This window comes from Geotrypetes seraphini, chromosome 10 (assembly GCF_902459505.1).
Source record: "Geotrypetes seraphini chromosome 10, aGeoSer1.1, whole genome shotgun sequence".
Taxonomy (NCBI): domain Eukaryota; kingdom Metazoa; phylum Chordata; class Amphibia; order Gymnophiona; family Dermophiidae; genus Geotrypetes; species Geotrypetes seraphini.
The window spans coordinates 20,240,598-20,261,342 of NC_047093.1; the positions used below are offsets into that span (position 1 = coordinate 20,240,598).

General features: G+C 47.2%; 1 protein-coding gene across 2 annotated transcripts in view; it reads right to left on the reverse strand.

Moving 5' to 3' along the window:
• Positions 1-20,745, reverse strand: part of SUZ12 (SUZ12 polycomb repressive complex 2 subunit) — a 214,702-nt gene that overhangs the window by 51,217 nt on the left and 142,740 nt on the right. For both annotated transcript variants that reach the window (XM_033960806.1, XM_033960807.1), the window contains 2 exons: positions 7,299-7,390; positions 6,965-7,108 (listed from right to left, as the gene is read on the reverse strand). In XM_033960806.1, coding sequence (XP_033816697.1) covers positions 6,965-7,108; positions 7,299-7,390 — 236 coding nt within the window. The remainder of the gene's footprint in view (positions 1-6,964; positions 7,109-7,298; positions 7,391-20,745) is intronic.

A 20,745-nucleotide genomic window follows, 5' to 3' on the forward strand; every position in this document is an offset into this window, starting at 1 on the left:
CCAATCGTCCAGGTAAGGGAACACATGGAGTCCACGTGACCTGAGGGCTGCTGCAACCACCACCATGCACTTCGTGAATACTCGTGGGGACGCGGCCAGGCCGAAGGGCAGTACCCTGTACTGGAGGTTGAGGTCCCCCACCTGGAATCGTAAGAATCTTCGACAGGCGGGGTGCACCGGAACATGGGTGTATGCTTCCTTCAGGTCGAGGGAGCACATCCAGTCCCCTTCCCCCAAGAGGGGGTACAAAACCGGGAGAGATAGCATTCGAAACTTCTCCCGGGCCAGGAATTTGTTGAGCTTCCTGAGGTCCAGTATGGGGCGCAGGTCCCCGGTCTTTTTTGGGACCAAAAAGTAGCGGGAGTAAAACCCCGTACCCCACTGGTCCTTGGGGACCAGCTCGACCGCCCGAAGCTTCAAGAGGGCTTTGGCTTCGGTTATAAGGGTCGGTAGCTGCGAACGGTTGCAGGGGACTAAACTTGGGGGACTGTCCGGCGGCGAGGACACAAAGTTGAGCGAGTAGCCCTCGGAGACGATCCGGAGCACCCAAGCGTCTGAGGTAATCCCGGTCCATGCCTCCCGGAAGGACCGAAGACGGCCCCCGATAGGAAGGGGTTCCTGTGAAAGTGCGGAGGGGAACCCGCCCCGTCCGCTCAGCCCGTCAAAAGGAAGGCGAGGGCTTAGAAGGGCCCTGCGCCTGGGCTTGGGTTTGTCCCCCTCTGCCTCGCTGAGACGGACGTCTCGGAGGCGGTCTCGAGAAAGCCGGGGTCGACTTCTGAGGGTATCGGCGCGGCGGAGGCCGAAAGGGTTTCTGCGGCGGGGGCCTAGGTTTGGGGCGGACCAGGGATGCTAGAGAGCGCTCCTGTTCCGACAAGCGTTTGGTCGCCGCATCCAATGACTCGTCGAATAACTCGGACCCCACACAAGGCAAGTCTGCCAGGCGTTCCTGCAGGTTTGGGTCCATGTCGAGGGTGCGAAGCCAGGCCAAGCGGCGCATGGCCACCGCGAGGGCCGACACCCTCGAAACCAGCTCAAAGGCGTCGTACACTGCGTGGAATAGGTACAACCGCAATTGAGACAGGTTGGACATAAACTTATCGAATCCTGCTCTTTGGGAGTCCGGTAACGAGTTTCGATATTGAGGAAGGTCCTTCACCATACCACGCAAATAGGAGGAAAAGGTGAAGGCGTAATTTAGAACCCTGGTGGCCATCAGGGAATTTGAATAGAGGCGACGGCCAAACTTGTCCAGGGTCCGCCCCTCCCTGCCTGGTGGAACCGCCGCAGAAACCCGTGAGGGCTGTGATTTTTTAAGAGCAGACTCCACCAGAAGAGACTGGTGTGAGAGCTGCGCCTTATCGAACCCTTTAGGGGGAATCGTCCTATACTTCGATTCCATTTTTGAAGGCACAGACGTGACTGTAAGAGGGTTTGACAAGTTCTTCAGCCAGGTTTGCAGAAGGACACTGTTGAGAGGGAGTCTAGGCACCTCCCTAGGAAGAGTGGGGAGGTCCTGTTCCTCCAAAAATTCTTTGGAATACCGAGAGCCTACCATCAGGTCAATCCCCAGGGCTTGGGCCATGTCCTGAACGAAGGATGAAAATGAGGACAGCCTAGCCTGGGGAGACGGGGTTCTCGACCGCCCCACCGAGGAGAGGGGGGAGGCCTCATGGGAATAATGAGGATCCCTAACCGATCCCGAATCCCAGGATCCCCTCTCGAGGGCCCTCGAGGGGGAAGGGGAAGTTATCCTCCTCGCAGAGCCCTTGGGTGAGGACCCAGGGGTTCGTGGGACACTCTCCCGTTTCCTCGGCGAGGCGGCCCGGGAAGACTTCCCATGAGGTGAGCGGAGGAGCCTCGGGTTGTCGAGGCGCAACTCCGACACCTGCAGCGCCTCGCCCCCGAACGACGAGGAGCGGTCGCGCCGAGGCGAGCCTCGGGGTCGCTTAGACTTCCTCGATCGACGCCCCGTCCGAGGTCGCGTCGAGGGCGAGGCGTGTCTGGAAGACCCGGAGGAAGAGGAGGAAAGACGGCGCACTCTGCGCAACTTTTCCTTGGGCCTTACACTCCGCTCAGGGGGTTCCCCCGAGGTCGAGGTCCGGGGCGGGGCCGAGACCGAGGTGAACGGGGCCACCGTACCCGAGACCGAGGTCGCCGAGGTCGGGGCTCCCGAGGGAGCCGAGGCCGGGGCCTCCGAGACCGAAGGCGCCCCGGCCGAGGTCGAGGCCGCCGGAACCGCAGCACGCTGCAACACTTCCAGGGCTCCCGACAGCTCCGATGAGATCAGAGCTCGGAGGAGATCCTGGAAGGCCGGAATCCCCACGAAGGTGGGGAGTTACGAGTCCGGGGCACACTCCCTGGAGGGCGACCTCGGTCTCGAGTATTCCCTCGGGGTGTGCGGAGTCGAGGTCCGATGCGGGGCCCGGGTCGACCCACCCGCCTTGGCCTGACTCGAGGATGGCTTCTTTGCTGAAGGGGATGGAACAGAGGACTTACCCGAAGCTTGCTTCACTGACGACGCCTTCGAGGAAGAGGGCCGAGGCGAGGCCGAGGCCCCCGAGGACGCCAAGGCCGAGGTCAAGGCCGGGGCCGAAGCCGAGGCCGACGTCGAGGCCTTAGGTGCGTCGACGGCGAACAATTCGGCCATTCTTGCCTTACGGCGACGGAGGGCCCTGTTTTGGAAGGTAGCACAGCGATCACACGAGTCTGTCGGATGTTCGGGCCCAAGACAGACAATGCACCACCGGTGAGGGTCGGTGATGGAAAGCAACCTTTCACACCGGCTGCACTTTTTGAATCCCGTAACAGGACGGGACATCCACGAAGAAAAAGAAGAAGGCCGGGAACGTACCGACGTCCCGCGGCCACGGATTCCGGGAGCCCCCGGAGTCCGAGGAAAAACGAAAGACTTTTTTTTTTTTTTTTTTTGAAAGGAACCGAAAAGAAAAACAGCACCGCGAACTAATTCGAAGGGAAAACAAACTAAACGCGGCAGCTAGAAGGCAAAAACACTGGAGCTCAGATCCACAGGGCTTTCTTGCTCCGCGGAAAAATTTGAACTGAGGACCACGAGGTGGGATGCGCCCTCTAGTGGGCGAGAAGGCATGCACATGCGTGGTGCAGTGTGCAAACTTGAAACTTCAATCAAGTTTGCTTGAAAAGCTGTCCTCGCCGGGGCTCCGTAGATGACGTCACCCACATGTGAGAATATCATGCCTGCTTGTCCTGGGATAATATAGAATACTCGTTCTGCCTATCACAATAGTTCTCCAAATAAAAGCTGCACAACTCAGTCGAATAGGATGGAGGCGAGCTTGCAAGAAAACTATGAACTTTTGTGATTATGATAAACATACCGAGGGCCTCAAAATAGTACTTGGTGGGCCGCATGTGGCCCCCGGGCTGCAAATTTGAAACCACTGCCCTACACACTAATAGCAAGTGCTACCCTCTTTGGCTGAAATAACTGCAGTGAGACACTCCTTGTAACCATCTATCTATCTGTCTCTGACATCGCTCTGAGGAAAGTTTTGCCCACTCCTCAATGCAGAATTCTTTCAGCTGTGACATGTTTGAGGGTTTTCTTTCATGTACAGTTCATTTCAAATCACCCCATAGCATCTCAATGGGATTAAAATTAGGGCTTTGACTCGACCACTCCAGGACTCTCCATTTCTTAGTTGTCAGCCAGTCCTTGATGGATTTACTGGTATGTTCTGGGTCATTGTCATGTTGTAGGGTCCAGTTCCGTTTCAGCTTTAATTCTTACAGATGGTCTCACATGTTCCTCAAGCACCCTCTGATACATGGTAGAATTCATGGTAGATTCTATGATGGTGAGCTGGCCAGGTCCTGCTGCAGCAAAGCATTCCCAAACCATGACACTTCCACCTCCATGCTTCACAGTTGGTATGAGGTTCTTTTCCTGGGAGGCTGTATTTGGTGTACGCTAAACATGTCTTCTTTTCTGGTGTCCAAATAATTCCATTTTAGACTCATCTGTCCATAGAACACTATCCAGAAGTCCTGGTGTTCGTCTACATTCTCTCTGGCAAACTTCAGTCTGGCCTTGATGTTTCTCTTAGAGAGCAAAGGTTTCCTTCTTGTACACCTCCCATGCAAGTTAAATTGTGCTTTCTCTTTCTGATTGTAGAGGCATGCACTTTCACATCAACAGTAGCAAGAGCTTACTATAGGTCCCATGATGACATTTTAAGGTTTTTGGAGACTTCTTTTAGCATCTTGCGATCTGCTCTGGGGGGTCTACTTGCTTGGATGGCCAGACCTGAGCACTTTGGCAGTTGTTTAGAAAGTTCTCCACTTGTACACTATTTTCTGGACCGTGGAATGGCTAATGTCAAATTCTTTTGAGATCTTTTTAAATCCCTTACCAGACTTATAAGCTGTTACAATCTTATTTCTGAAGGCCTCAGACAGCTCTTTTGATCTCACCATGGTGTTCACTCTCACCGCAGCAGTCATAAGCACATCAAACTAAATGTCTGAGGTTTAAGTAGGGCGAACCTTCAAAATGCTGAGTAATGATGTTCTAATCATGTGCACCTGATGTGATACACCTGTGTGTGATTTGAGCCACTTTAAGTGGAAGGATATATGTTCTAATTTATTCCTCAATTAGAATACACATTTTTGTGGGTATCTTTTGTTTCATGAGTAAATCAAGAAAAAGTTTTGTTTACCTGCAATCACATCACTTTCTTTTCCAGAGATAAATAAAAAAAGGATTTGACATTGATATGTGAACATTTTTTAAGAAAGAACTAATTATTTCATGGGGTGTCCTAATTTTTTCACATGACTGTATATACTGTATTTTTCTGTCTATAAGACGCACCTATGTGTAGAGGAGGAAAAACCAAGGAAAAAAAAAATTTGGTTCAGAATTTTTTTTCCCTTGGATTTTCCTCCTCTACACATAGGTGCGTGGTGCTGGGAAGCTTGAAGCAGTCCCCCGGTACCTTATTTTTAACTGGAAGTGGTCCAGCGCGGTCTCCTGCTGGACAGTTGCCTTTCTCATTGCAGAGCGGTGCAAAATGCAGGAGCGTGACCTTTGCGCTTCCTGCCTGGTGTTCTAAACTGACTGCAGTCAATCAAAGAGCAGCGCAGGACCAGGCAAGAAGCGCAATGGTTGTGCTCCTGTGTTATGCACCGCTCTGCAACAAGAAAGGCAGCCGTCCAGCAGGAGACCATGCTGGAATACCACTAGTTAAATAAAGGTACTGGGGGGGCGGTGTATTCGCTCCATAAGATGCACCCACTTTTCCATCCCCTTTTTGGGGGAGGAAAAAGTGCATCTTATGGAGTGAAAAATACTGTATATATTGTGATAAGCAGACTATGCCTGCTAGGAGTGTCCCTAGTACAGGTCCCAGTGCAAATCCAGACACTGCCCACAATCTGTCTTATTCCCCATTTTCTGCCTCTCAGACCAAATTTCCTTCTAGGGCCTGTAGAGGGAGTAAGAGAGCGGTAGTGCTAGGTTCCCATCCCCCTCTGGGTCACAAGATGAATCACTGGAAATCCTTTCCACCTGAGGGTTGGGGGCGGGGCTGCAAGCTGCTCTCCCTGAAGACTAGGCTCCTAGAAAATCAGAGGGGAGAGGAACAGCAAGAGGGAAGGTCACAAGGCTCAGGGCTGGGAGCTCCTGATAGCAGTCAAGCTCCTGAGGCCATGGAGTTTGTAGAAGCTGGAGAAGAATCAACTTCCAGTCTGAATGAGAACTATGTGACATGGAGTTGGAAACAAGCCCTGAAGCTAGGGTTGGGCTGACTCCTGAGAATACTCCTATGGAGGTTTGCCTCATAAAAGCAAGTATTTGAATGTTGCTGAAGTTGATGGCAAGTTTGTTTTTGATTAACTTTTTCTCAGACTGAATAATTCTAACTCATGTTAAAGAGTGGATTTTCACTATGCTGAATTGAGCAAGGACTTTTATTTTGAAGTTTGATTTTCCATTTTTGAAAGCTTAATTGCGCTTTCCCTTTTGGGTTAAGTGTACTATGGTATGCTAAGACAGTGGGGTTAGCCCCGTGTTATGTGGTGGGATAGCGGGCCTAATTTCTGGCGATTCAAGACCACACGGTGCACACTGTCTTTCCAGCCTTCAGTCGCTGAAGAAGCCAGTATTTTTGCACTGACTTATAGCTTTGTTTTGGTGGAAAAGTTTTTCCTTTCTTTTGGTAATGAACTCCACCTGGACTATGATTTAAATGAGAACTTACCTCTGAGGAAGAGAGTTTTGTTTGAGTTTGGACTCTTTTTGGTTTCTCAACCAAAGACTGTTTATTGAACTTTGGGCTTACCGGGTATGGGAAGCCCGTTGGCTTTGCTATTTCAATTCTGACAAGCAAGTTACTGTTTTCTTCTGTTTGAACAATAATAATAATAAAAAATTTCTTTATTTTGACACTGAACCTATTGTTTTGGATGGTGCCCCTTTCACTGAACGCTGAAAGAACATATCCTTGTCAAGCCCGCAGCGACTCACAAGAGTTTAATTGTGGCCAGTTAGCCCAGGCCCTCGGCCTGGAGCTTGCCGGCTACAATATTTATATTTTTTGTAAATATGACTAACCCAGTAAATGGAAATAAAGTTCCTACTATGCCAGGTTGTATAGGAAGCCTATCACAAGCTGGGGACTGAGAAAAAAAAACAAACTGGCTCAGTAGTTCTGGCTCTACCTGCTGACAGAACACCACAAACCCAAGCATCTGAACTGGTCTGGTGGGACAAGAAGGAAGAAAGGGTACTTCTCATTAAGATTTGCCAGGTACTTCCAAGTAATCTGAACTGGCCACCTGCAGAGACCAGATACTGGACTCAATGGACTATGAATCTGGCCTATCATGGCACTTTATGTGTTCTTAAAATTCTTGCATAAGTTCTTCTACTTATGAAAATATTTTCTAGGCTTAGGTTTCAAGTTATATAATAAAAACTTACTACATAGTTGAAGATAAACCGACTGTGGCAAAGTTTAAGATGCTTGAGTAAACTATAGAGCTTGCGGCAGTTTAATGTACACCAAGGGCAATGCAAGTCATCTCTGGCTTCTGTCTGCTGTCTTGTGTTGTTGTTGTAAAGGAACTGGTGTAAGAAAGAGTAAAAAATAAATATTTACCCATCCACATTACTTTTTATTACTAAGCTGTTTAACATCAACATAGAAAAAAATATCATTAAGTTTAGCCTAAGACCAGCATTAATATGTCAACTAATAGTTACCAATGCCTGCACATCGCATTTCTCCTTCCAAATGTATTATCAGCACTTATACCTGGTAAAATATCCGCAATTTTTGTCGAGGTTCACTACAAATCTCCTTTTCTTTTCGTGTTTGTAGATCTCTTGATAAAGGCTCTTTTACAGCTTATAAAGAAAGGAAAAAAAAATATACACTTTTTTCAATATGGTACGTCATGTTTTTATACTGAGGTATTGTTGCACAGGGACTTGAAGTTTAATATCTATTTTTAAGTCGTCTCAGTTGAACAGAGGATATATGGTGCATCACAAAATCTTTCATAGTAAAAGGGTATTAGGAACATTATTTTAAACAGAACAATCAGATGTGGATTATCTACTTCATTATTTAAGGATCTTAACTTTAATTAAAAAAATCTAAACACAGTTCTGAGAGCACACAGCTTACAGTAACAGCTGGCAATATCACTAGTCAGCATTCACAACCAATAGCCTGTTAATAAGCAGTAATCTTTTCTCACAATGAGCATTTTAAATATTTTTTCTTTCCTGGTACTCATACATTCCACCCCCATCTCACTTCCTAACCCAAGCCTATAGCCAAAACTATCTCCACCCAATGGGCTCTTCCTCAAAGAGCATCCCCCCTCTAGTACACTTATGCCACATTTTTATATAACCTACTTCCACGTTCCAGTAGCCTAGCAACACTGCCAGTCTCTCCAATTACATGAAATAGAGAAATTAGGTCTTAACTGCTAATTTTCTTTATTTAGACTCTCCAGACCAGTCCAGACACTTGGGTTATGCACACCTACCAGTAGATGGAGACTGAAAACACTTGAGACTTTGAGAACTCAAATATAAACCTAGAATTTGGGGCCAAAAAATGGGGGTCTGCCACTGCCTTTCATTCCTATCACAGGCATCTATCTGAGCCTACCTTGAGCCCTACTGATCCAGTAATAAGCCAGGGCAATAGTAATCCTCCTATGGTCCTGCCCCATGCAGTCTCACTACTCAAAAATGGCTGGTAACATAGTAAATGATGGCAGATAAAGACCTGAACAGTCCATCCAGTCTGCCCATTACAAATACATGATTAAATTAACTTGTCTCTTCTTTGATATTTCAGGGTCATAGACTGTAAAGTCCACCTGGTATTGTCCTAGGTTCCAAATGCTGAAGTTGTCGTCCAAGTTCACTCCAGCCTATCCAACCATCTTGTTTGCAGGATATCTACCATAAAGTCTGGCCAGTAACATCCTCATGTTCCAAGTTACTGGAGTTGCCATTGATGCCTTTCCAAGCCCATCCTACACCAAATCACCACATATGAGGACACGTGCAAGTCTATCCAGTTCTTTAATTTACATCCTTTGTTTTCTAATTAGAGATCCTCTTATTTATCCCAAGCTTTTTTGAATTCCATCACCGTTTTCCTTTCCACCACTTCCCTCGGGGGTGCATTCCAGGCATATACCACCCTATCCGTGAAAAAGAATTTCCTAACATTGCTTCCTGCACACTCAAATTATGCCCTCTAGCTTTACCATTTTCTCTTCTCTGGAATAGATTTGGTTCTATATTAATACTTTACAAGTATTTAAACTTCTGTATCATATCTCCCTTGTTTTTCCTCTCCTCCAGAGTATATATACATATTTAGGTCTTCCAGTCTCTTCTCATACTTCTTTTGGTTCAACCTCTTACCATTTTTGTCGCCATCCTCTGGAAAGCTTCAAGTCTTTTTATATCCTTCACCAGATACAGCCTTCAAAACTGGACACAATACTCCAAGCGTGGTCTCACCAATGACATATACAGGGGCATCAACACCTCCTTCTTATGCTGGTTATTCCTCTTTCTATACAGCCTGGCATCCTTCTCGCTACAGCCACTGCCTTGTCACACTGTTTACACTTCTCCCTCGTCATTCGCGGGGGATACGGGCAGAGCCGGACCGCGAATGCCGAAAAACCGCGATTATCTGGCTCTGACCCACCCCCACCTCCCTGCCACCTTCCCGGCCTTACCTGGTGGTCTAGAGGGCTTTCGGGGTAGGAGCGATCTTCCTACGCTCCTGCCCCGTGCAGATCACCATCAGGAAATGGCTGTAGGGAGTTCCCGACGTAGTCTCAAGAGACTACGGGAACTCCCAGCAGCCATTTCCTCATGGCGATCTGCACGGGGCAGGAGCGTAGGAAGATCGCTCCTGCCCCAAAAGCCCTCTAGACCACCAGGTAAGGCCGGGAAGGCAGCAGGGAGGAAAAAAAGATGGATTTTTTTTACATTAAGACTGTTTTTTTTATTTTCCCCCTTCCCCAGAAAAAATCACGATTATATGAAACCGCGAGTGCAGGAACCGCGAATAGGGAGGGGGAAGTGTAGATGCCTTTAGATCCTCAGCACAATCACCCCAAGGTCCCTTTCTCTGTCAGTGCTTATCAGCTTCTCACTAGAGAATAACACAGTGGCTGTTACCCGTGGCTAGCCGCTGGTAACCCGCCAAAACGGTGGGGGGATAAAAAGTGCTTACTGCAGGTACAAGGCCATCCACTGCCCCATGAAGCAGTGAATGGCCTTGTCTCCGCAGTTAAGGGAGGGAATGAGCGCGGTCAACGAGGGGTTCTGTGCTGGTCTGGAAGGCCTAAAAGAAAGAAAATTAGCAGGTAAGGACTTAATTTCTCTTTATTGGCCCTCCAGAGCAGCACAGAAACGGATGGGATGTACCAAAGCAGTACCCATCATGGGTGGGATCCCTGAAGGCCACCACTAGAACGCACTCCCCAAACAACGCATCTTGACGTGCCTGAACATCCACAAAAGAACGGGGAGAAGACCAAACTGTAGTTTTACAGATCTCCACCGGAGGTACAAGAGAAGACTCTGCCCAAGAAGATGCCTGACCCTGAGTGGAATGAGCTTTTAGAAATTCCAGAACAGGCTTCTTTTGAAGAAGGTATGCCAAATACCGTGATGCATCATGCAATGGGAGACTTGGAAGCACCGTTACCTTTATGACGACCCACTAAGAGGACAAAAAGATGATCCGATTTACGGAACTCCTAGGTCCTCTGAACATATGAGCGAAGGACATTACAGACATCCAATTTGCCCAACTGTCTCTGCACCAATAAGCCCTCCCGACTACCCAAGACCGGAAGGACCACGATCTGGTTAACATGAAAAGGCGAAATCACCTTCGGCAGAAAGGAGGGGACTGGCTGCAGCATGGCCCGCTCCCAAGAGAACTCCAGGAAAGGCAGCCCATAGGAGAAAGCCTGCAGCTCAGATACAAGTCTCGCGGATATATTGGCCACCAGGAATAATGCCTTAAGAGTAAGGTCCTTTAATATACAGAAACCGAGAGGCTCAAACGGAGGACGAACGAGCACCAAGAGAAACAGATTGAGGTTGCAGGCAGGAACTGATGGACTAACAGGCAGTCAGAGCAATTTCGTAGCTCTCAAGAATCTAATCACATCCGGAGAAGAGGCCAACCACCGACCATGCAAGAGCCCGCAACAGGAAGACAACGCAGCAATCTGTACCTGAAGAGAGGAACAGGCGAGGCCGCGCTGCAGGCCATTCTGCAGAAACTCCAAAATGTCAGGCAAAGGGGCTCAACCCCACACGCGGAACACCACTCCTCAAAGAGATGCCAAACACGCACATAAGCCCGAGAGGTCAAAAGTCTCAGACCCTAATAGAGTGAAAATCACCTTATCCGAATATCCCTTCCTTAAGCGAGCCCTTTCAAGAGCCAAGTCGTAAGACAAAAGGGACCCAGATCAAACATTTGAATGGGACCCTGTGACAGGAGATCGGACACTAGGGGCAGTAGGAGGGGATCTGCCATGAGCAGATGAACCAGATTTGCGTACCATTGGCACCTGGGCCAATCCGGAGCCACAAGAATTGTGTGGCCAGCGTGTTGGGCAATACAAAGAAGAACTCTGCCCACCAGAGGCCATGGTGGAAAAACATATAGCAGACCCGTTGTCGACCAAGCCTGAACCAGAGCGTCCAGCCCCTTGGCCTGGCAATCCCTGTGACGACTGAAGAACCTCAGTGCTTTGGCATTGACACTTGTGGCCATGAGGTCCAGCCCGAGATACCACTCACTGGGATCCGGAGCATGACTGAGAAAGTTCGCCTAGATACTGTCCACTCCAGCTATATGGGAGGCCAAGATGCTCAGACGATGAGCTTCTGCCCATTCCATCTGGAGGGAGGTCTCCAGTGCCACTAGATGACTCTTGGTGCCCTCTGACGACTGACATAGGCCACTGCTGTGGCACTGTCTGAGAGAACTCGAACTGCCTTGCCCTCCAGCAAGCACTGGAATTCCTAATGCTAGCCGAATGGCTCTGGTCACCAGAATATTGATCGACCAGGCTACCACCACTGGCCACCAGATGCCCTAAGTCAAGCGACCGAGACATTAAGCTCCCCAACTGAGCAACCTGGCGTCCGTAAGCACTGTCCCCTGGGGCTGATCTAGGCGCACTCCCTGAATCAGATTGGAAGACTGTAGCCACCAGCACAGGCTGCAACAAACTAATCCCCTAAGAGGAACGGGAGAGTCTAGATTGTGAATCTGTGGCGACCATTGCCAAAGAAGTGCATACTGAACAGGGCACATGTGAGCCCAAGCCCACCTGACTCCTTTCAGGGAGGCCACCATCGACCTCAACACCTGCAGGAAGTCCTGCCCCTGAGGGCAGCGACAAAACATCAGGGAGCAAATCTGTGACTGCAATTTGCACATCCCAGCTTCTGGAAGGTACACTCTCCCTACACTGGTGTCGAACAAAACGCCGAGATACTCCAAGCGCTGAGATGGAATCAGACGTCTCTTGGACAGGTTTGACCAACTAGCCCATGTATTACAGAAACTCCACAACCCGAGTAGTAACCTGGGAGCTCTCCTGAAATGACTTTGCATGAATCGACCAGTTGTCCAGATAGGGGCGTATCAGAATGCCACTGCCGCCACCACCATAATCTTGGTGAAGGTCCGTGATGCTATGGCCAGACCAAAGGGAAGTGCACAAAACTGATAATGCTCTCCCAAGATCACAAAGCAAAGGAATCGTTGGTAGTAGGCCCAAATTGGAACATGCAGCTAGACCTCCATCAGGTCAAGAGAAATCAGAAATTCCCCAGGCTGGACTGCCAGAATTATGGATTTTAGAGTTTCCATAAGAAAAGAGGGAACCTGGAGAGCCCTGTTGACACCTTTAAGATCAAAAATGGGCCGAAAAGACCCCTCTCTTTCTTGGGCACCACAAAATAAATGGAGTACCTACCAGTGCACATCTCCTGAGAAGGCACTAGGACTATACTTTTAGGGCAGCAATCTGAATGTGCCTGGCGAAAAGCCCTCTTCTTCCTAGTTGCCTGACAAGGAGAGGAAACAATCTGGTAAAGGTCCAGAAAACGCCACAGTATAACTGTCCCGAATCACTTCCGTGGTGATCTTGGCCTACCCCCGGTAAAACTCCCATAGCTGGGTTCTGACTGGAACTGGGGGAAGGACTGGTAGCGAGTCATTTGGCCAGACCAGCGGTGGAGGAGCCCCTGGAGGGACCACCGAAAGGACTGCATGTCCTCTGGAAGGAAAAGATGTCACACCCCAACCAGAGTGGTACCTATGAAAATCACACAAATGCTCCCAGGCAGAACCACTTCGTGAAGCCTGGCGAGGTCGGTCTTCCAGTAACTGAGGCACTTTAGAATCATTCAAAGCCTGAACCAGCTTATCTAACTCCTCCCTAAAAAGAAAGGAGCCCCAAAAGAGGAACTTACTGAGCTTAGTCTTATAGATGCTACATCTGTTGACTAACCCCAAAGTCACAGGGTACGGCGGGTAACAACTGCAAGAGCCATGGACTTAGCCAAGCAAGCAAAAGATCATACATGGAATCAGAGAGATAAGAAGTGCCTAGCTCAAACAGCCAGCAGACTCGCAGTCAAGAACTCTCTCAGACCACTGGAAACAAGCCCAGGCCACCAGACTGCCACAAATCGCCACCTGGACAACCAGGGCAGCAACATCAAAACTGTTTGAGCAGAGCTTCCATTTTATGGTCCTGAGGATCTCTCAGGCTGAACCTCCTTCAACCAGCATGGTATGTCTGCACGTGATAGCCGAGACCACCGCATCAACCACAGGAGACTTAAAAGTATCTCTATCGCCATCAGGGATGGGGTAGAGCCGTGCCATGGACCGCGTCACATGGAAAGGTGCATCCGGAACTTTCCACCGAGTATGAATATCTTGATACATAGGGAAAGAGCGAGATGATAAACGGATCCCTCTCAGGAAGAAGGTCCACAACGAAAGGGAGGTCCAAGCTTCCTCTTCAAAGTGTAGAACTGCAGACACTTGAAGAATGAGCTCCTGCAACTTTTTTTTTTTAATTCATTTTTCATATAACAACAAGTGTATCATAAAAATTCATGCAATTGCATTAAGTATACACTTGATATTTCCATAACTTACTGTAAATACAACATATCATTATATAGTCCTTACTATAATTTTAGACATCATATAATATTTTATAATTATATCAACTATTATTCAATTATAATCCCTTTCCCTCCCCTTATTTTGATAGTTGCATACAATATATCAAATATTATGATAATTTATTTATATTTTGTGATAAAGAGAATAAAGCTACCCACCCCCCCTTTATTTTTGAAAAATGCATACAACAAATGCATCCTCACCAACCAGTACCTCTAAAAAGTCTCTATCCATAAAAATCAGGCCCCCCTGACGGATCTACAATGTACTCCCCAAGATTCCATTCCTCATTCGGAGAAAACTGATCAGCCATAAAATAATCCTTGCCCTAAGACACCCGCGGCCGCTTAGATGAAGGCTGAGGGAGATGGCAGGAGACTGAACCGGGACGGAGGAAGGTCACCTGAGGCTGTGGGCAAAGTAGACGTGCTTCCCGCCAAAAATGAGGGAAGGGGCGTCGCTAAACTGTCAACAGAAAACATACATGGTACCGAAGGCATAGCTGACACCAGTGCTACTGAAAAAACGCCAGTCTCAGCTGCAGCTGAAATGGAATCCCCAGCCTCCACGGTGGACCGCAACACCGAATCCAATGGACCGCAAGCAGCTGAGGAAACCCCGGCATGGTCAACAGGGGAAGCCTGGGGCTCACCCTTATCAACAAGCTATGCGCGCACAAAGAAGAACCTTGCACATCGACACCAAAAGCTGGGTCTCCCTCGAGGCAGCTGGAACATTTTGTGCATCTGCTAGCTGCATCCACTGAACGGCGCCCATAAAAAAATGCACTTTTTCTGCTTTTTTGAAGCGCTCATAATGAAAACGCGAAACACCCAAGCATAAAAAATGCTGTGTAAAAACAGCGGCCTCAGGCCTTTTAAAAAAATTATTTCCCAATATAAAGTTGCTCTTATTTCTTGTGTCTTATTTTCTCCTTTTATTTCTTCTCACAGCTAACCAGCTGTATCAAGAAACAAGCAGACTCCAAAGTCACTCTATGTTCAAACAATTTTATTGATGAAAACCGCATAACAGCAAAGACAGACAGATGATTTCAAAATCAAGTAGAAACACTGGAGCATCATCCACAACAGGAAAACAGTCATCAACATTTTATAGGTACATAATACATGTCATCTACCTAACTTGTCTACCTACAGACCTGGTTCCAGAAACACACCAACACAAACCAGGGCCTTGGACTCTGATGAGCCCTGGTGCAGGCTATCCATCAACCCACCCCTCACTCGAACCAACAGTAAACATAGAAGAAACAGTACAAACCTGTAAACCCCCCTCCCCCACCCAAAAGCAACAACCAAGAAGACCCCACCTCCCATAACCACCCCTCCCCCCAGGTACTCTCAACCACTCCCTCCTGAGACTCTCCCCCCCCCCCCATCAACTACAAACTGCCCAGATTAGGACAACCATCTTAAGATGGCACTACGACCCTTTGGGTGCAAGGTCTGCAAATAGGGTTCCCAGATGTTCAAGAACAAAAGCTTCTGCTTCCCTGACCCCTCAGCATCCCTTGCCTCCCAGGTAATCAACTGATGCAATTGGTTCCACCAATGCAAGAACGCCGGAGGGTCCGGAACCGTCCAGTAATGAAGAATACATTTACGGGCCAACATGCTCATCTTCCTATATATAGTCAAGTGGCCTCGGGGCAAATGGCCATAATCTTCTGTCAAATCCAAAACCATCTGAGCCAGTGTGCTCCTCAGTACTCTCCCAATCAATCCAGACATGTAAGCAATTATACAGCTCCAGAAGCACTGTATTATAGGGCAGAACCAGAATGCGTGTCCCAGGGTATGCTCCCTTTGGCCACACTTATGACACACTGGTGTAGGGAGACCTCCACTATAATATAACTGCATGAGAGTATAGTAAGCTCATAATGTCACCCTATAATACATTTCCTGCAACCAAGTGCATGGGATCACACCTGGGATCGCCCAGAGAGTGCGGGCAACATCCCAATGTCCCAAATTGACCTGTAACTCCGTTTCCCAGCGACCCTTGACAGATTGATAATCTTTATAGGGCTGCAAAACTTGCAAACCAGTATGTATACTGGAAACCGATAGGGTGGACCCATCCTCCCTGAAGAAACCCCTCGCAAACTAGCCCCCATGTTTACCCAATTGTGCTCTGTCGAGGGATCCCACATAATGCTCCCTTGATGACACGCAAACTGCGCCCACCCAGTGATCTCCCACCATGGCCTGCAAGTCAGCATAGGCTAACATCTCCCCGTCCTCCCCTAAGAGGTGTTCCAACCGAGAAACACCTCTCGCTTTCCAAGACAAATAAACTCCGGACTCTCGACCCGGCCTAAAGGCTGGATTACCCCGTAAAGGCAAGAGATCAGTGACCCTTGGGTCCCCCTCCCCCCAAGCATTTCAGCATCCATCGCCAAGCCTCTTGCAAAGAACAAAATAATACACTCGCTCTGATACCTGCTGGACGCGCACTCCTGGGACTATGGAGCAATGCAAACACATCAAAGGGAGCAAAAAACTCCCGTTCCATCGATATAGGGGTATAACAACTAGTATGATTCACCCAATCCCCCAAATGCCACAGCAAACATGCATAATTATAAACCTGTACATCTGGCAAACTCAAACCCCCCCCCTTGACCAATTCCCCAAGAGCAAAGGCAGTGTAGCTTAGGTTTCTTTCCTGCCCAACAAAAACGAGCGATATGTCTGTATCATCTTTGCAAATCCTTCCCCGTCAAACGCAGCGAGAGAGTCTGCAACACATATAGCCACTTTAGAAAAATAAGCATCCTAACCAGACCAATGCGACCCAACAGGGAGAGGGGCAGAGCCTGCCAAGTATCAAACATTAGCTACGTTTGCTGCTGCAAGTGATCCACATTGAGGCGATAGAGACTGGGAACCGCCATGGACATTAGAACCCCCAAATACCGAAACTTCTCCGACGCCCATGTAAGCGGAAACCTTGTCCCCCATAGGGATCGGATTTCCGCCGACAAGGCCAGTGCTTCAGATTTCTCCAGCTTTAAGCGAAACCCAGCATAATCTCCATATTCTTTAATTAATTCAAACAAAGCAGACAAAGAGGGCCAAGGGTCTGCCAGATGGACTAAGATATAATCAGCAAAAGCCGACAACTTGAATATAGAATCGCCTATCTGAATCCCCTGTATAGTGGACATGGCATAAATATCCCGTATGAATGGGTCCAGTGTAAGCACAAATAGCAATGGCAACAGTGGGCAGCCCTGTCTGGTCCCCCTATGGATCGACAACCGATCCGTTTAAAAATCTTTCAACACTAATTTAGTTTGGGCAAGGGCATACAAGGCCCGCACAGCTGAAACAAAGTACCCATCAAAACCATATGCTGTTAATCTGGACTGTGCCATTAGGCCTACATGCAGAACTCACATGTTCACCTATCCATCATTAAAGGACTGTCGCTACAAAAGATTCCTGGACAGAACTCTTGCCTCCCAGGCAGGTAAATGGAACAACTGGCTGGGTAACTTTATCATGCATTCCTCATCCTACTTCAATTTTAGAAAATCAATTAAAACGAATTTGTTTAATCAATTGTAACCCAAGAATCTTACAGTGTTTCTTTCACTACTCCCATCCTGTACCTTATATTCGATGACTTTGTAATGTAACCAATTCGCTAACTGTCCAGTATCTCTTATTGTAAACCGCCTCTAACTATTATGGCTTTGGCGGTATATAAAAAAATAAATTATTATTATTAATGTGGAGTAGAGAAAATCCCACCGAACCCTATCAAACACCTTTTCGGCATCGAAACTGATCAACACAGAAGGGATATTACATTACATTTGTGATTTCTATTCCGCTTGTACCTTGCGGTTCAAAGCGGATTACATAAGAAGAAGCTGGACATTTCCAGGAGGTACGTGACATTTAGGGTAAGACATAGTTACAGAATGAGTATAGACTTGGTAACATTGGATGAAAGCAGTTATATTACATTACATATCAAATCTTTTTCCAGGCGTTGGTAGGTAATATGAATCGGTAGGATGAATTAGGTTTTTTTTTTGTTTGTTTTTTTTTGGGTTTTTTTTTTTTTTTTGGTCGGTTGAGGATATGGTGTCAGGGAGTGGGTAACCTGGTCGGTGTATGTGGAAGAGGAGATTAGGTGTTTTGAATATGCTTTTTGAAAAGTAGCGTTTTGAGTTCTTTGCGGAATGCTTTGAAGTCAGATGTTGAGGTTAACAATCTGGTTATGGAGTGTTCGAGTTTAGCTGCATGCGTTGCTATGAGGTTATCGTAAAGCTTTTTACGATGAGTGCCGTTGAGTGGTGGGTATGAGAATGGTGTCAGTGTTCTTCTTATTCTGGGTGGAAGGTTGCGGTGTAGGCGATCGATTAGATAGGCAGGTGCTGTACCGTTGAGTACTTTGAAGATTAGACAGTATAGTTTGAATTGGATTCTGGCTCTAATCGGTAGCCAATGTGAGTCTAGGTAGGCGTTAGTTATGTGGTCATATTTTCCGAGGGAATAGATTAGTCTGAGAGCTGTGTTCTGAATGGTCTGTAGTTTTTTGATCATTTTTGTAGGACATGGTAGATATAGGATATTGCAGTAGTCCACAAGTCCTAGTACCAGGGATTGAACAATGATCCTGTAGTGTTCTTTGTCGAAGAATTTCCTTATTTTTCGTAAGTTGCGCATTGTGAAGAATGCTTTTTGGGTAGTTTTGTTGATTTGAGTCTGCATAGTGCAGCATCTATCTATCAGCACTCCCAGGATTTTGAGGGAGGTCTGGATTGGGTATTTGGTAGTTTTGATTTCCAGGTCTGTTATGGATGGGATTTTGTCCGTTTCAAGCATTAAGAATTTGGTTTTGTCCGAGTTTAGTTTTAGTTTGTGGTTTGTCATCCATTTTTCTACTTCGTCCAGTATTGTTTCCAAGTGTCCTGTAGCGGAGTTGTCTTGGGTTTCGAAGGGGAGGAGGATAGTTATGTCGTCTGCGTAACTGAAGGATGTTACATTTAGGTTGTCTAGAGTGGTACCAAGGGAAGAGATGTAGAGGTTGAATAGAATGGGTGAAAGTGGAGAACCCTGAGGGACTCCACATGGATTAGACCATGTGTTGGATTTCGTATCGTTTATCTTAACTCTGTAAGTTCTTGTTTTAAGGTATCCTTGGAACCAGTTGTACACCACCCCTGAGATCCCTATTGCATCAAGTATCTGGAGTAGTATGGTATGATCAACTAGATCAAAGGCTGCGGAAAGATCTAGTTGGATAATTAGGATCCTATGACCTTTACTGAGGTGTTGTCGGGCTATGTCCAGTAGTGTTGCTAGTAGAGTTTCCGTGCTGTGGTAAGATCTAAATCCTGATTGGGATGAGTGAAGTATATTGTGGTCTGCTAGGTAGTTAGAGAGGTATTGGGCCACAAGTCCTTCAATCAGCTTGACATAGAGTGGGATCGAAGCGATCGGTCTGTAGTTGGTAGGTGTGTCTACAGGACCTTTTTGGTCTTTCAGTATGGGTGTGATTATGATCTCTCCTAGATCTTGTGGGAATTGGCCTTCTATGAGAGTGCTTTGTATCCACTGCATGAGGCTGGTTTTGAATTTAGGGGAGGCATTTGTGAGTAGATACGATGGGCAGTTGTTCAAGTCGCATGAGGAGTGGCTGTATTTTTTATATAGTCGGTTCAGTTCAGGCCATTGTAGAGTTGGGAAGGTGGTCCATGTTCTGTCTGCTGTTATGGCTTCTTCTGTTGTGGGGGTAGTTATTAACTCGTTGAGTATGGTAGTTGAGTTGTTGAAGGTAGTTCTGATTTTGATGATCTTGAGTTTGAAATGGTCAGCTAGTTGGGAAGCTGTTGGAGTTTTGTTGCCTTGAGTGGCAAGGTATGGGTTTGTGTCTGTAAGTTTTTTTACTAAGTTGAAGAGTGTTTTTGTGTCGGGGTTGTTTGTGCCAATTAGTTTAGTGTAGTATGTTTTGCGCTTTTCCTTAAGTTTGTTGTTATATAGTTTGATTTGGGTTCTCCAAGCGGATTTGGTTTGGTCATTTCTCTTTTTTCTCCAAGATCTTTCAAGTTGTCTGCATTGCCTTTTTAGTAGGTGGAGTTCTGAGTCGAACCACTTGTCTGATGGTCTGCAGGTTCTGTGTTTGGTTTTTTCTGGGGCTAGCTCATTCAAGGTTGTTTCGCTTAGGGAGCGCCAGTGTTTTGCGAAGTCTGAAGGGTCTATGGGGTCAAGTGCTGGGTCCACTTTGTCCCAGAATGTGGCTGGTTCAATTTTCTGTCTAGATTTGAAGGTTGTTTTTGGAGGCATTGATTTTGTGTTATTTTGAGGCCAGTTGATAGTGAAGGTGTATTTATGGTAGTCTGACCATAGAGAGGGATGCCATGTACCATTGGTGATGTGAATATTTGGGGAGTGTAGGTTATGAGGTGTGAATGCTGCTATGTCAAGTTGGTGGCCTTTATTGTGCGTGGGTTCCGGATTGAGGACCTGGAAGGATAGGGCGTCGAGGTATGAGAGTATTTCGTTTGCTTGTTTGGATGTGTGGTCTTCGAGGTGGAGATTAATGTCTCCTAGGAGCAAGTTGTATGAGGAGGATAGAGAGTTTTGGAATAAGAATTCTTCAAGATCATGTTTTGAGGTGTTCCATTTTCCTGGAGTGATGTAGCATAATAGACAGTTCAAGGTGTCTGAGAGTGTGTTGTCGGATAGTTGGCAAGCAAGAAGGTCTAGGTGAGGGGTTGATTGTTTGTGTAGCACTTTTAGGTTGAGATTGTTTTTTACTAGAATCGCTAGGCCACCCCCTCGTTTGTTTTCTCGACATACCATTTCTACTTTGTAGCCTGTGGGGCAGAATTCGGTTATGCATGGGTCCGTGTTGGATGTTAGCCAGGTTTCGGCTAGGAAGAGACAGTTTAGTTGTTCCTTGATTATCCAGTCTTTGATTAGATTTGCTTTTG